At 43.9% G+C, this 16,317-nt stretch overlaps 1 protein-coding gene across 1 annotated transcript in view; it reads right to left on the reverse strand.

The window, feature by feature from the left end:
• Positions 1-3,145: 3,145 nt before the first annotated feature.
• The window catches only part of LOC311128349 (immunoglobulin superfamily DCC subclass member 4-like), a 63,651-nt gene continuing 50,479 nt past the window's right edge, over positions 3,146-16,317 (reverse strand). The window contains 11 exon segments of the mRNA XM_084160460.1: positions 3,146-9,145; positions 9,867-9,995; positions 10,136-10,373; positions 11,455-11,557; positions 12,726-12,860; positions 12,984-13,047; positions 13,050-13,156; positions 14,350-14,477; positions 14,747-14,930; positions 15,077-15,178; positions 15,380-15,616. Of these exon segments, the coding sequence (XP_084016586.1) occupies positions 8,267-9,145; positions 9,867-9,995; positions 10,136-10,373; positions 11,455-11,557; positions 12,726-12,860; positions 12,984-13,047; positions 13,050-13,156; positions 14,350-14,477; positions 14,747-14,930; positions 15,077-15,178; positions 15,380-15,616 (2,306 nt within the window). The 3' untranslated portion in view covers positions 3,146-8,266.

The raw sequence follows: 16,317 nt of genomic DNA on the forward strand, positions 1-16,317 counted from the left end.
CTATCAGCCCCCGTAATGTGGTGGCCTCCTCTCTTACCCTGCAGATCCTTCTCTCTCTCTCGGCACTCCTCCTCCAGTGAGGACTCCTCCTGGAGCCCCCACGAGTTAGGGAACAGAAACTCATCGTCGTCGTCATCCTCCGACTCCTCCGTATAGAACTGTTCCCACTCTTCTTCCCATGGTTGTAGGGAATCAATCTGGAAACCCATCGGGTGCAGTGGTCGGGGCTCTTCTCTCTCGCTCCCCGACCACCCCTTTAGCCCCCCCCAAAATGTTTTATTGGGGCTGCTTCTCGGGCCTCCTCCTCGGCCGGCTTCTGTGTTGTCGTTGCTCCTCTCCTGCCTGGGCTTCCTTCTTCGCCCAGGGTGCTTTTCCCGCAAATATCTCCTCCCAAGACCAAATCTTCCCCACCTGTGTCCAGGGTGTTTGCTCCTGGGCACGCTGCTTGGTCCGTGTTTGGTGGGATCTTCTGTCACGTTCGTTTAAGGACGGGTCAGACCAAGGCGCAGCGTGAAATGCGTACATGTTTATTACAACGATTAACACACTAACAAAACAACAAACCAACGAAACGTGAAGTCCAAAGGCTGAACACAAAACTAGCCTAAACACGGAACAAGATCCCACAACCTATGAATGCCAATAGGCTGCCTAAGTATGCTCCCCAATCAGAGACAACGAGCGACAGCTGCCTCTGATTGGGAAACACACCCGGCCAAACATAGAACTACAACCTAGATCACAAACATAGAAAATACAACATAGAACATTCACACCCTGACTCAACATATAAGAATCCCCTGAGTCAGGGCGTGACAAGGATGGAGCTAGCATGCCATGTTTTTTTTTTACTCATACAAAGCTGTTCAATTTAGTCTATTCAAACAGACCCCATTTAAAAGGAAACAAGCACTCAATAACATTCTGAGAACCAAATGTTTCTTAGAGCTTGGTGAGAGCGTGGTTGTCCTATGGTTATTTTGCATACAACCTTCCCACAACATTTTGTGAATGGTGCAGGATAGTTGCTTGGTTTTGTAACATTCTCAGCACATTTGAGGAACTTGACAAAATAACGTTATTTTCTTGGTATTTCATTACTTTAACAGAACGTTTCCCTAAAAGTTCAAACGTGGTTACATTTAATTTAATGTTTGGTGATGTTTTAGGAACGTTCTCCAACTGGTTTGACATTTTGAATGTCAAATTTGAATACTGTGGGAATTTGAATACTTCAGCATAACGTTTCTTACAGGCTTCCGCATGATTCTATTTAAAGTAATGTTCTCAAAATGTTCAGAGAACCTTAAGAAACAATGTTCTTCTGTGGGAATTTCAGTACTTCAGTATAATGTTTTCTGCAGGTTTCCTCATGGTTCTATTTAAAGTCATGTTCTCAGAACATTAAGAAAACTTTCCATAAAAACCACAAGAAAACAGTAAAGTTCAAAGAACTTTCTAAGAATGTTATTTAAAAACATACATTCCGTTCTCAGTGTCAACAAAACTCTCTCTATCCTCTATCTTGTTAAGTGTGTTCAGGTGTGTTGGCCGCGCCCGTTGATGCCACACCTGATCTTATGTGCTAGCTGGGCACTGACACCGGTTACACAGAGAACAGAGAACCAAGAACAGTCAAGGCAGAGCTCTCCATGTCCATAAGTATCCATGCATGGTTGTTCATGGGTGACTGTAATATTAGTGAAACATCAAGACCAAAGATTATCAGAAGGTGGTCAACGAAGGGTTAGAAACAGTCAGACAAATCTTTGCTCAGTTATCCTAATCTCTTTATTAAGATGTTGTAGTAGTTTGCTCAGACATCTTGAGTTGCTGTGAGTTTGACAAGTTCACAGATGGTAACACAGTGTGGATAAACTTCTAAAAAAACAAGATTACTTCTCATCCATGTCCACCACTTTGACCAGCCATATGTACACTGAGTATACAAAACATGCTCTTTCCATGAGTTAGACTGACCAGGTGAATCCAGGTGAAAGCTATGATCTCCTATTGATGTCACTTGTTAAATCCACTTAAATCCGTGTAGATGAAGGGGAGGAGACAGGTTAAAGAAGGAATTTTAAGACTTGAGACAATTGAGACATGGATTGTGTATGGGTGCCATTCAGAGGGTGAATGGGCAAGACAAAATATTTAAGTGCCTTTGAACAGGGTATGGTAGTAGGTGCCAGGCGCACTGGTTTGAGTGTGTCAAGAACTGCAATGCTGCTGTTTTTTTTTTCACGATCAACAGTTTCCTATGTGTATCAAGAATAGTCCACCACCCAAAGGATATCCAGCCAAAAGGGGTGCAACTCAATAATAGGATGGTGATCCTAATGTTTTGTACACTCAGCGGTGTTACAGCCACCTCCAAAACGAAAGGTTTCATCAGGGATTTATGGCTAACACTTGAGTCAACCTTGGCTCCAAACATCCTCTCATTTTTAAAGACCAAGTTAAATTGCACTTCATGACATTTTTGAGACTGACAGTCTGAAGTTGCCATGGTCCCAACTTCCATAACACTTTAATAAAACCAATGCTGGAATGAATAAAAAGGGGAAGACATATTACTGCGCAAAGCTGATGCCAACAGGGAAGGGGCCATGTGTATTGATGGACAGGTGTTCAGCAGTGGACAGGTGTGTTAATCAGCGATGATGGCTGAGACGACACTGTGTGAGAGCGAGAGAAGAGCATCAGAGCACTGCCCGACGTACGTAATGTAGCACCGACTAGACACCGTCTACTGCCTCTCTCACGCAGTGATACCACCGGCAACATGTTATTCCTACTTTTACAATGCAAACGCTTTTTCAAGACACTGCACACATACACATATGAAGATAATATAAGTGCTAATTCACAAGAAGTACTCCAACAACAAGAGTTGATGATGATATCGCAAGTGAGTATGACGTGAAAGAGGTTGCATACATACGACACAATCAAAATAATGTACTGTAAAAAAAGACTGCAGAGTTCAGCTGGTGGCACAAGACCAGGGTCTCTATGCTTGGACATTCTGGATAAAGCACATTTCAGCTGGTTAAGAAGTAGAAGAAGAAGAATGCACAAATGTGACATCACTGGACAAGGTAGCTCACCACAAAGCACCAGAGAGGACACAGAGCCAGAATACATTGTTTCGATTATTATTATTGTTTTACAAAACTAAAAGCAAAATAATATATGCCATTTTGCAGAAACTTTTATCCAAATCTGTGTATCAGCGTTTGTTTGGTGTTTTTCAGGAGGACAAGTGGTGAGGTTTTTTTTGACCACCAATGACATGCTTCAGAGTCGGGTATACTGTACATGCTGGCATGTTCCTCTACAGTTTTATGCAAAGGCAGGCCACCTGAGTAGAGAACAGTAAAGACCAGTATTCTACAGAAATGTCTGCACTGAGAGGTAAGACCTGCAGGGAGACATTCCTCTTCAACAATCAATCACAGCTCCACAACTCCACTCTTCTTGGCACTGATATCACAGGGGTTTCCCTGCACTACTTTCCCTAACCTCACCCCTACTTGCCTTCACCCTCCTCCCCTTACCTCCCTGTCCTGCACCTGCATCCACTCACCACTCAAGGGTTTATGCTTAGAGTCAAAAAGAAATCCACTACAACAAGTGATATTTCCAGCTGAGGTAAGACAAGACAATCAGTGTAATGTATTATGTAATCTTCTGCAAGCTTGGCTCCCACAAAAGGATTCTCATAAACATAATTTCTTTATTCGTAATGATTTTCATTAAATGAACAATTAACCAACAAAATGAGGTATTCTATTGATAAAACTTCTATAAAAAAGATAGGATCCCGCTATTGAACTAATGTGCATATTTGATCAAATTAGAGCAAGATATTACTACATTGAGCATCATATCTGCTTACTCTGGGCAAAGATGCTTACACGAAGGAACACTATGTACTGTAAGATATTTAGTTAGAAGGAAATAGTAAAAATAACTAACTGAACTTCTTCAGTGAGAGCACACATTCCTTATGCTGGAGGCGGTTTTATGTCTTCAATGTTGGCTGTTTTCAACAGACCACACAAAGCCGCTGCAATAGGTGCCCCTTGAGTAAGAGTTTGAAACCGAGCTAAGATTGACACTACAAGATGTGTATATTAAAAACAGACGCTTCAGTAGAAATGTGAGTAAAGAACATGTAACACCTTCTCTAATGTTGCAAAGATACAATACATACTGTATGCTTGTGATATTATAATTAGCTGTAAACAATCACCTTCTCACAGCTACACTCAGTCTAAAATAGATATTGGTAGTTATACTGTACACTCAGTCCTACTAAATATTGTATTGGGTGGACACTTTCATCAAAATGTAACTGACTAAATAAACCTGAATGAGTTAATCAGAGCACAATGATCCATTTCTAAAAGGAATTTTGTGTCCATAATGACTGGACTAATTGTATAGATTATAGATGGACTGAGAAAGTTTTCCTGAAGATCATGCTGCAGAGGAACAAAGTGCTGATCTATTGTTCCCAATAGACCAGAAGGATATGTCTTGAGAAAAAAAAGCCAGAACAAGTGCATGTAGTGTACGCAACTGAGAATTTATGGGGTTTTCAATGCATTTAAGGGTTGTCAGATGAGAACACAAAATGGACATTATTTTGCTTAGAGAAAGTTTGAGCATGCCTGATCCTGAGTGAGGTCTGTTCAAAGTATAAAACTGGAATGCTTTAGTTATGAGGATCTTCTATATGCCTCTGAGTTCTAGCACCTATCTAGACTAGCTGAGGCCTCATTCTCCTGACAGACCATAAGACTCAATGTCTTGGGCCACGTTTACAACAGGCCCAGTATACCTGTGTAGTCTTTGATATAGGTATACTATAATTTAGACAAAAAGCCTCACACAAAGTATGACGAGATATTCTTGTCCTTGTGTGGAGAGACTATTTTGAATAAAAAAATATTTTGTTAGGGTACACAAAGGTAAGTGTAAGAAATGTAAGCGTCCATAAAAAGTTTAAATAATCCTTGTTTAAAAATGCTATAAAGGAAGAAATTAAAACATGATGGTAATACAAAATAGAGTATCAGTGTTTGTCAGAAGGATTATTTACAGTGCCAATATAAAGTCTACACCCCCCTGAACTGTTTTCACATTTTGTTGCGTTACAAAGTGGGATTGAAGTAGATTTAATTGTATTTATCTTGTCATTGATCTACACAAAATACTCCATAATGTGAAAGTGAAAAGAAAATGGTATGTTTATAAATTAATAAAAATTAAATAACTAAAATATAGTTGTTGCATAAGTATTCACCCCCTTTGTTTAGGCAAGCCTAAAGTAGTTCAGAAGTAAAATTTGTCTTAACAAATCACATAATAAGTTATATGGACTCGCTCTGTGTGAAATAATAGGGGTTGACATACTTTTTGTAAGGTAGGACACATGGAAATTAATCCAAGTTATGAATTTCAAGCACAGATTCAACTACAAAGACCAGGTGTGCTTTTGGAAAGCCTCATAAAAAAGGGCAGTGATTGGTAGATGGGTAACAATAACAAATCAGACATTGAATATCTCTTTAAGCAAAGTCAATAATTATGCTGTGGATGATGTATTAAATCACCCAGAGACATCAAAGACGCAGTCTTCCTTCTGAACTGAGCTGCAGGACAGGAAGGAAACTGCTTAGGGATGTCACCATTAGGTCATAAGGTGATTTTAAAACAGTTACAGAGTTCAATGGATGTGATGGGAGAAAACTGAGGATGGATCAACAACATTGTAGTGACTCCACAATAATGACCTAAATGACAGAGTGAAAAGAAGAATACAAATATACAGAATACAAATATTCCATAACATGCATATGTATGCAACAAGGCACTAAAGTAATACTGCAAAAAAACACGGCAAAATGAATAGACTTTTTGGCCTAAATGCAAAGCCTTATGATTGGGCCAAATCCAACACAACACATCACATCACTGAGTAACTGCATGGTGGTGGCTGCATCATGGTATGGGTAAGCTTGCCATCGGCAAAGACTGGGGAGTTTTTCAGGATGAAAAGAAAACGGATGGAGCTAAGCACTGGCAAAATCCTAGGGGAAAACCTGCTTCAGTCTGTTTTACACAAAACACCTGGAGAGGAATTCACCTTTCAGCAGGACAATAACCTATAACACAAAGCCAAATCTACACTGGAGTTGCTTACCAAGAAGACAGTGAATGTTCCTGAGTGGCCAAGTTACAGTTTTGACATAAATCTGCATGAAAATTTTTTGGCAAGACTTGAAAGTTGCTGTCTAGCCATGATCCCCAACACCTTGACAGAGCTTGAAGAATTGTAAAAAGAATAATGGGCAAATATTGCACAATACAGGTATGCAAAGCTCTTATGAGACTTACCCAAGAAGACTCACAGCTGTAATCGCTGCCAAAGGTGTTTCTAACATGTATTGACTCAGGAGGGTGAATACCTAATCAAGGTATATTCGTGTTTTATTTTTCATGAATCTTTAAAAAACGTTTTCTTCCACTGAAATTACAGAGTATACAAAAAAGACAATTAGATCAATTTTAATTCCACTTTGTAACGCAACAAAATGTGAAAAAAGTTCAAAGTGGTGTAGACTTTACATGCGGTATTGTGAAAGACCTCAGGCTTGCGAGAGTCAAAAGTACAAAGAAAGACTGGAAATATGGCTGAAAATAGAAGTGGTTTCTAGGTCTATTTCTCTATGATATTTCCATCCCCCTCTCACCTGCAGAGGGAGGAGCTCAGACACAGCTGAGAAAGGATGAGTGAGATGACATCACAAAGGGTGAGGCCTCCTGATGGAGGCTTGTTCATCTGTAGTAGGTCTAGTAACAGGCTACCATATAGTAGGCCTGGTAACTAAACTGCTGCATTATTTACCTAAGGTGAAAAGTGATTTGAGGTAATTGGTAAATAAAAAATGTTTTTCTGCTCCCATCCAAAGTAGATGTAACATTGGGGGGAGTGACGACAGTTGGAAACCCAGATCTAATGGAACAACTGATTAAGAGGAAAAGGGCAATAAACAGAGATCTGAGACAGGCCGTTATGTACCATACGTGTCATTTCCTGTAGGTCTGCTAAATGACTAAAATGGAAATGTAAAATGTAAATGTAATACACATTGATGTACACAGAAAGAAGAGGATAGGCAGTTATTCATGAAAGTATTGAATCAAACAGTTAAAAAACGGATTCTAAAAGTTGCACCTATCTGCACGACACTATTAAAATCACCAACAAACCATCCTGTAAAGAAATGAGGTAGTGCTGTTGACTGGGAGCAAAACCAAGAGACCACTGCTATAAGATTACAGTACATGTCTCATCTAGTCCTCCCCCCAAAATAATGCAACCTATATCAACTACATGTACTGTATGCGGTTCCTTCATATTTTCTTCAATTGCCTCATTTATTTTCCTTTTTCTTCATTTTCAACATATTTGTCCTATTTTTATTGAATATAATCATCTATATAAATATACAGAGGTTAAAAATGCGCCTAAAATATTAGGCACCTGAGACCCACAAGCTCCAGTCAGGGAATGTGTGTGTGTGTGTGTGTGTGTTTGCATTTGTGTGTGTGTGGATCCTGAGACAGCAGGAGGTTGGAGAGAGAGACAGGAGGTCTGCACTCTCAGAGTGTGTAAATATAAGGCTTCTTTCCTGGTGCTGGGGCAGGCAGCATCCATACAGTGAAGCCAATAGGAACAGCTCAGTCATTTGAAAGGAGCCAGGGTGAGAGTGAAAGGGCCACATGGTCATGGTTCTGCTCTATCTTCATCCGTGGTGCTGAATCAAGAGCCTCTCCACCATAATCAGTTAACCAAAGGTCGGTCCTGATGTACCACACACCCACGCTCATTCTCAGAGTCCAACAGGTCCAACAGGTCAAGGCTTATGAAAAAAGGAATAACCTCCTTTCTACAATATGCTTCCGTCGTCGTACGTCTGTAATAGGAGCCTGTAGCAAAGTACAGAGTAAGGCCAGACTAACATACTGCTGCTATGCAACAAAATGAATACCCATACATACTAGCACTAAAAATATATACTGTATATATACACATATAAAACAATGGATTCAAAGTACCTATAAAACCGAGCCAGGAAGAAGAAAATCAGATACTGAGGCGCTTTTTAAAAAATCCTTTGATTCATCATGGATGAGAAAAAGAAAGAATTCCAACTAGTCTTGGTGTGGGGGTTTGTTTCTCCTCTTGCTAAGGGCACAGGTAGCTGTGCGCTGCTGAGTTAGAGTGGACAAGGCCGGCGCTGACAAAAGGAGAGGGGGACGGGGGAGCAGGGCAGTGTCTGGAGTCCCCGTTCCCCAGGGTCTCCTGCCCCGGCCGCAGGGGCTTGGTGGAGTGGAAGCCGTTGGTTAGCCCCATTCCTGGGTGCCGCCCCACATCTACAGTCAGTTGGGCTGCCACGCCCATCATGCCCCCAACCATGCCCTCTGGCTGCCCATTGTGATTGGACACTGGCTCCAGGACAGGGCCGGATGGGACCTTGGGCAGGGGTTGTGTCTCTAGGGACTCCTCCCCTTGTGATGGACGTTGTGGTGCCTGGGCAGGCTGTCTGACTGGCTCCCCTGGATGTTGTGGTGCCTGGGCAGGCTGTCTGACTGGCTCCCCTGGATGTTGTGGTGCCTTGGCAGGCTGTCTGACTGGCTCCCCTAGATGTTGTGGTGCCTGGGCAGGCTGTCTGACTGGCTCCCCTGGATGTTGTGGTGCCTGGGCAGGCTGTCTGACTGGCTCCCCTGGATGTTGTGGTGCCTTGGCAGGCTGTCTGACTGGCTCCCCTAGATGTTGTGGTGCCTGGGCAGGCTGTCTGACTGGCTCCCCTGGATATTGTGGTTCCTGGGCAGGCTGTCTGACTGGCTCTCGTGGATGTTGTGGTGCCTGGGCAGGCTGTCTGACTGGGGAGTAAGATGCCTCGGACAGTAAGGGCCCCCTGGTGGCCTGAGAGTCCTCCTCCCCGTCACTCTGCGCCTCCTGCTGCTCCTTCTCCAGGTCGGACAGCTCAGAGTGAACTATTACCTCTGCCTCCACCTGGTTACTGCTGCACAGGGAGGAGCCCAGTCGGTCCTCAGGGTCGCCCTGAAACACACCACACACACACACACACACAGTTAGCAGACATTTCATTCTTTAATTTCATACAGTCAGCCCATGTAACAGTGGAGTCCTACAAGGCAGTGTGTTTTTACTCCTGTTGTTCTGTATTAACATACAACTGTAAATGACCTTACAGCAGTGGTGTCAATCATAACAGAAAGGCAGCCATAATACAATATAACACAGTCATTATTTCTTGCTATGCTATCCAGCTTTCTGAACTGCATACCATTGTCTAAATTAAATCATTGAGAATACGATTTAAATGTCACCAGCAAAATAGAGCAGTGGTGGTATGTGGCGTGACTGCAAAATAAATTAGGGATTCATTATAGATTAATTATAGCTCTCCACTCCCACACTTTTGAAGGGTATGAGAGCGCCTTAACAGTGGCAGAGTAATTCATTTATCAGATGCATGATCAAGCGGCTCATTTAGTTTTCAGCCAGAGTGTCACGTTCTAATTAGCTATACGTCATCCTGATACCTCGTTCACTGTTTCATTACTTCCTGTTCAGCTTTCACACAAACCACTCTACCTCCACACCAACTCTCTCTTACTGCTCTTCTACACGCACACTCGCACACACACACAAACTACGCTCACACACAAACCACTCTCTACCCCATCTACCTCTTATTCTTTTACACACGCACACAAACACACAAATACACACATACACACAAACTCTGCTCACATACCTTGCCATTCTCTGTTTTGGCCATGTCCAGAGTTCCATTGTTGAGAGTTGGAGAGTCCTCTGTGATGGTATCCCTGTATCTGGTGATCCGGTTGGCCCAGTTACGACTAACTGACCCATTCCAAGCAGCCTGGAGAATGACAAAGTCAGAAGAAAAACACGACTGAACCAAACGAAGACAACCGGTTCCTCACTTACACAAGTAACCTTGAAAAGTACTATATTTGTCACACTAAGTGCTGCATTTGTAGTTGTGTCCTGACTACTCACCTTGAGCTCAGCTCCTAGGGCATCGTCCCCTACTCCTACATTACCCATGAGGCTGTGCTCCTCAGTGGGCTCTGTGAGGGGTTGGGCGGGGTCATGGTCATGGTCCAGGCTGCCCAGGGGCATCAGGGTCTCTAGCTCATGGCAATCACTGCATTCTGGCACCATGGTGGGTACAGACCTACCCCCACGACGGTACTGTGGGGGTAGAGCTGTGGAGTCCAGCCCCCCAGACACCTCTCTGGTTACACAGCACAGAGGAGGGACACTGGTTAGGGGTTAGGGTTAACTCACTGCACATGGTCTCAACTCAGAGCACAGTATAAATACAAGGATGATCATTAAACAATTGTCGTTTTTATAGGAATACTTCAGGATTTTGGCCCTTTATCTACGTCCCCAGAGTCAGATGAACTTGTGGATACCATTTTTATGTCTATGTGTCCAGTATGAAGGAAGTTGGAGGTAGTTTCTCAAGCCAATGCTAACTAGCGTTAGCGCAATGCCTGGAAGTCTATGGGTATATACTAGCATGCTAGCAGATACCCATAGACTTCCAGTCATTGCGCTAACACAAAACCATCTCTAACTTCCTTCATACTGGACAAAGAGACATAAAAATGTTATCCATGATTTCATCTGCCTCTGGGGAAGTAGATAAAGGAAGGCCTTATTGCCAACATCCCGAAGTATCCCTTTAAAAACAAATATGAGGAATGCATTGTCATAGGCAGTCATTAAAACTATAACAGTAGGATGAACAAAATATTGTCGCACCATCTCAAATTGTGATGGCTAGCTGGATTCACTATAGTACACACTGAAATTCAAACAGTTGAGCTAAACAGACAGTAATAATAATGGTTCCGTATTAATGCAAAATTATTCAAAAATATTCAAATCTGAAATGTCAAATGTGCAGCATGAAGACATGGACCCCCCCTGGGTCTAACACAAAAGTCACCCTAATACTGTAGCTATACAAAACATCTCCAAATCCTCCACTTCTATTTAAATCAGTTTACTGCACACCCTGCCAAACCCAATGCAGGGAAACATGATATTTCATATTCTTTCCTGCTCATTAATCGCACAGCTTCACAATAGACCAAGAGCAGCCATCTGTGGTGCTCTGTCTTTCAGGATACACTCCCCAACATCTGCCTGTCTGTCTCTCTGCAGCTGCAGCTTCACACACACACCTTCCCTTAAATCTTACAATGCCAGTGAAAGCTTAATGATCCTAAAATCCTAGACGTACATACTGAAGTAGACATACTAAAATAGACACAGTAATTTGCTTTCAAGTGGCCCCTTCTTACCTGGCCTTGCCGTTGCGGAAGCTGACACACATACAAAGGAGAATGCTGAGCAGCCCCAGACACACACCAACTATGATGCCTGTCACTGCATGGATGTCCAGCTCTATAGAGAACAGAGAACAGCCCAGGAAGGCATGCAGGAAAGGGGAGAGAAAGCAGACAAGATACTGGATGAGCGTTTAAACCTGTCAGCACAGGACACAGTTAGAGAACAGAAGGTAAGTGGGAGGATGGATGATAACATACTGTATATGCAGTACGATGAAACCCATTCTGTCACCTCTCAATCAATTCAGCGGACCATGAAGGAACCAATTCACACTTCCAGGGAGGGAGATATTAACTGAGCTTGGGCAATGGCTGTCTATCTGGCAGCAGAGTGGAGAGAGGACAGATGGTGCTCGGTCTACTCTCGCTCGCCCACCAACCACGTCGCCCTCATTCACATTGCATTTACTATTGGCAAGACTGATGGAGCCCAATATGGGGCGAACTCTGCAGGACCAGAATAAACCTGCTACTCAGTCTTCTTACACTGTCTTTCTACGTCTCAGTGGTTTCAGCTAATGCCCTGTGCCAACCAGAGGAGGATGGACTCCCCTAGTTACAATGTTGTGACCTTTAGTTTCTGAATGGAGCTCTCTCCTGGCTTGCTTCTAGATTCTCAAGTTTAGCTGTTGGGTTCATTATTCTCTGATGGACAAAGTGTCATTGGGCTACAAATAGATGATGATTGATGGAGGTCTCTTCGAGAAGCCCAATTAAACTGCAGGAGCATTCAACAGTGTGCACATATCTAGCTTTCTTTTTCCCTGCCCTTGTAGAACGAGCCGCTCTGTCACAGGCCCCTTCACTGTGGTTATCGATAAGGTGTCATCCACAGCTCTTCTGCTTCTCAAAGTCAGATATGAAGTTGATTCACAGAGCTCTCTGGGTGCAGCGGCTGCTGTGGTCACCCCTTTAATACTCCCCTTTAATATTCACCTCAGCTGGCCAGAGAGTGAGGAGAGAAATTACACAGGCTCCCCAAAGTGACTGTCTCCTGCAGGCTTCTCTCTCTCCCACTGACAGGGATGGATTAACTACTTTAAAGGACTATGTGTGTGTGTGTGTGTGTGTGTGTATGTGTGTGTGTGTGTGTGTGTGTGTGTGTGTGTGTGTGTGTGTGTGTGTGTGATTGAGAGTGTTGAGAGATACTTATGTAAGTGATGACGCACACACACAAACACACACACACCATCACAGAATGTGTAGACAGTAGACCCACTCACCATATTTCTTGGGAGGAGTGTGCACATCCTTCACTGGGGAATAAGGCCCCACCCCCACCTCAGTGGACGCCCCCATCTTAAAGAAGTATTGTGACCCACTAGACAGCCCTGTTACCTCAGCACTCATGATGGTCCCTGAGAGGGGGAGAGAGAGAGAGAGAGAGAGAGCGAGTGTGTGTGAGTCATTAACAGTCACATTTGCATCCACTTATATCACCCACACAGTTCCTCGCAACAGCAGCAGCTTCAGCCACCCACCATCTTGGGAGAGGTTGTTCCACAGATGCTCAGGCTGGCTGAGGTTGATGGTGTATATGATCTCCTGTAGCTGATGATGACGCCATTGGGCTCCACAGGGGGGCGCCAGTTCACCAACACAGAGGAGGAGTCCAAGGCACTGAGCTGCAGCTCCGCTGGGGGGGTGGAGGGTACTGGGGACACAGGGGGTGAAGTCAGTAATTACACCCCAGAAATAAAGCACCACAGCGGGATGGCCACACAGGCTTTGTGCGGTTGACTGGGACAGGTGTGCCACCCCTCTGGGACAAGGTACCCTTGCCACCTGGTCATAGAGGGGGGGCAGAGGGCAGGGACTGGGGCTGGGTCTCAGGTGACAGAGGGCGGTAGTATGGGGTCCGGCAGGCAGCTACCCCTGCTGTGTCAAACCAAAGACCCCTTCTTCGTTGCCCTGGTAACGAATCCCCTGCTGGCCCCTCCTGGCCAGTATTCACAAAGTGTCTCAATGCTGATCTAGGATCAGTTTGACCTTTTAGATCGTAATGAATAAGATTATATGGACAGAGAGGACTTGATCCTAGATCAGCACTCGTCCCTGGCCCCTCCCTGACACCACTTGGCTGAGCTGATTGACGGGCCCTGTCCCAGACAGCTCTTGGCCAACACAAGGGCCACTTCCATCTGGACATTTAATTACAGCCAATTATCTCCCTACGCCGCTAAAGATTAATCCCTTCTCTGTTAACCTGCCTCAATCACACTTGCTCAGTCTCCCTCTATCTCTCTCTCTCTCTCTCTCTCTCTCTCTCTCTCTCTCTCTCTCTCTCTCTCTCTCTCTCACACACACACACACACACACACAGAGTTTTGTATTGCTATCCTTGTGGGGACCAAAGAATTGATTCCCATCCAAAATCCCATTTACCCTAACCCTACATCTAACTCTAACCTTAACCTAACCATAACCCTAACCTTAACCCCAAACCCCTAGCCCTAAAACTAACCTAACCCTAACTCCTAACCCTAACCGTAACCCCTAACCCTAACCCCAACCTTAATTGTAACCCTAATTGTAACCCTAACCCTAAACCTAACCCCTAAGCCTAAAATATAATTTTTCCTTGTGGGGACCGTCAAAATCTCCCCACTGGTCCAGATTTTCCTTGTTTTACTATATAGGACTTCTGGCACCCACAAGGATAGTAAAACAAAAACACACACACACACACATACACCAACCAACTACACACCACTGTCAGAAACAAAAAACACCCACACAGAGGAAGAGAAAGTGAGCGACAGAGCATATTGAATACAAACATCCACCTATATGTTACACTGATGCATAGATTTTTCCACTACACTGATGAGAAGAGTAGAGACTTACTGTCAGTGAGAGTGGACTCCTCCACGGTGCCGCTGAAGGGACCAACCACGTCTACTCCATTGGACTGCACAGCCAGCTCGTAGCGGGTGTAGGGTTTTAGCGCCCCCAAGAGGATCTCCTGAGCAGAGCTGCAAAACACGTTTGGGAGAGAAAAAATGAATGAATGAATGAAGAGTCACAAATGGGACACATCCTTCCTTCCATTCATAACCTGAACATCGATTTAGCCATTCTGGAAGAAATATTCCATTTCATAAAAAGCGCTTCTTTAATCTGATCGAACTTCAGATATTAGAAGTTGGAACTTCCATTTTCCTCCAAGAGAGGCTGGATATCTCTTCAATTATCCTGTGTGTGACCCAGGTCCAGTTTGGGGTGGTGGTGGTCCCTGACTGACCTGGTGTAGTAGGACACAAGCGATGCGTTTCTAATGCCGGCCGGGCTACAGCGTACAGTGTAGTTGATGATGCGGACGTTGCTGAAGCGAGGTTTCTCCCAGCGCAGCCAGATGGATGTGGAGCTGTTGGCTGTAGCCTTGATGCTGCTGGGGGGCAGTGGAGGGGGGTTCCCCTTAGGGGGCGCTGTAAAAACACACACACAGCCAGTTTATACACAAATATTGGTATTGTACAGACTTTCTTTAACTCTAACACTGACAGACAGACACACTGACACACAAACTCGCACGCACACACACAGAGACACACACACCGATAAATAGACAGACCTTTGCCATGTGCCTTCTCCGTCCTGCCCTTCCATCCTGCAGCATAGCCATCCGTCTGCTTATTGAAGGCCCACACCTTCACTTCATATAGTCTGTCAGGAACTGACACACACACAGAAATATATAGAAATGTATCTCAACACATAAACACACCAAATTATACATAACCACAAGAAAGCCTGGCATAATGACCACGAGTTCCAAACATATTATTAATAGTCAAATTTTTCCATACAAATAATATCACCTGTAGCAGTAGAAAGTGATTTAAACAACATTGGAATGTGAACATCCCAGACTCACCCAGACTAGTGACCTCATGATGTTTGATTCTCTTACGGAGCTTGATGGTATGGGCCTCCATCCTCCTGACCCTCTCCCTCTCAGGATGAGCCTCCCCATTGGTCAGATCCTCACCAACCACCTCCCTGCAAAATAGCTTGTAGCCGGAGATCTGCGTGTGATTGGGCGGGGGTTGCCATGTGACATGGAGGGAGTTCATTTTGGCCCTAACCTTCAGTTCTGTGGGAGCAAAGATCACTGGGAAAGACCGAAAAGCAAACAAGGAGCCTGCGTGAAATAACATTACTAGCGCTCATAACATGATTCAAGAAAACAAGATCCAGACATTGATTTATTTTACCAACTCAATTTACCAATCTCCTAATGGCTATAACAGTAAATCATGTAATTATATAGACCTGTAACTAGAACAGGTGCCACATTAAGTGGGGAGGACGGGCTTACAGTAATAGTAATGGCTTATAGTAATTAATGAAATGGTATCGAACACATCAAACACATGTTTTCTATGTGTTTTAATACCATTCCATTTATTCTATTCCAGACATTATTATGAGCCGTCCTCCCCTCAGCAGCTTCCAGTAATCCACATGAACTGACAATGAGGTCCTATTCAGAGAGATTTTCTTATTGTGTGCATTAACATATTTTCTTCTCGTGTGCATTAAGGGAATTTGTGAGAGCTCAGTCACTCAATAGAAAAGGATTGTATAGATTTCTGTCCATTTCTTAGAAATTAATCTTCTGCCTTTCCCAAGAACCTCAGACACACACACACACACACACATTGTAAGAGGCACAGAGTCAGCCGCGTTGCCTTGCCCCTGAATGGAGAGCAATTGTATGGCTGATGCAAATGTGTAGGAGAAGGTGTATACACAACCTGACATTGCCCAGCCATGAACAGTCAGCTTGAATGAAAGGCTGCAGTGTTCTTT

The sequence above is a fragment of the Coregonus lavaretus genome, assembly GCF_964263955.1.
Source record: "Coregonus lavaretus genome assembly, chromosome: 4".
Taxonomy (NCBI): domain Eukaryota; kingdom Metazoa; phylum Chordata; class Actinopteri; order Salmoniformes; family Salmonidae; genus Coregonus; species Coregonus lavaretus.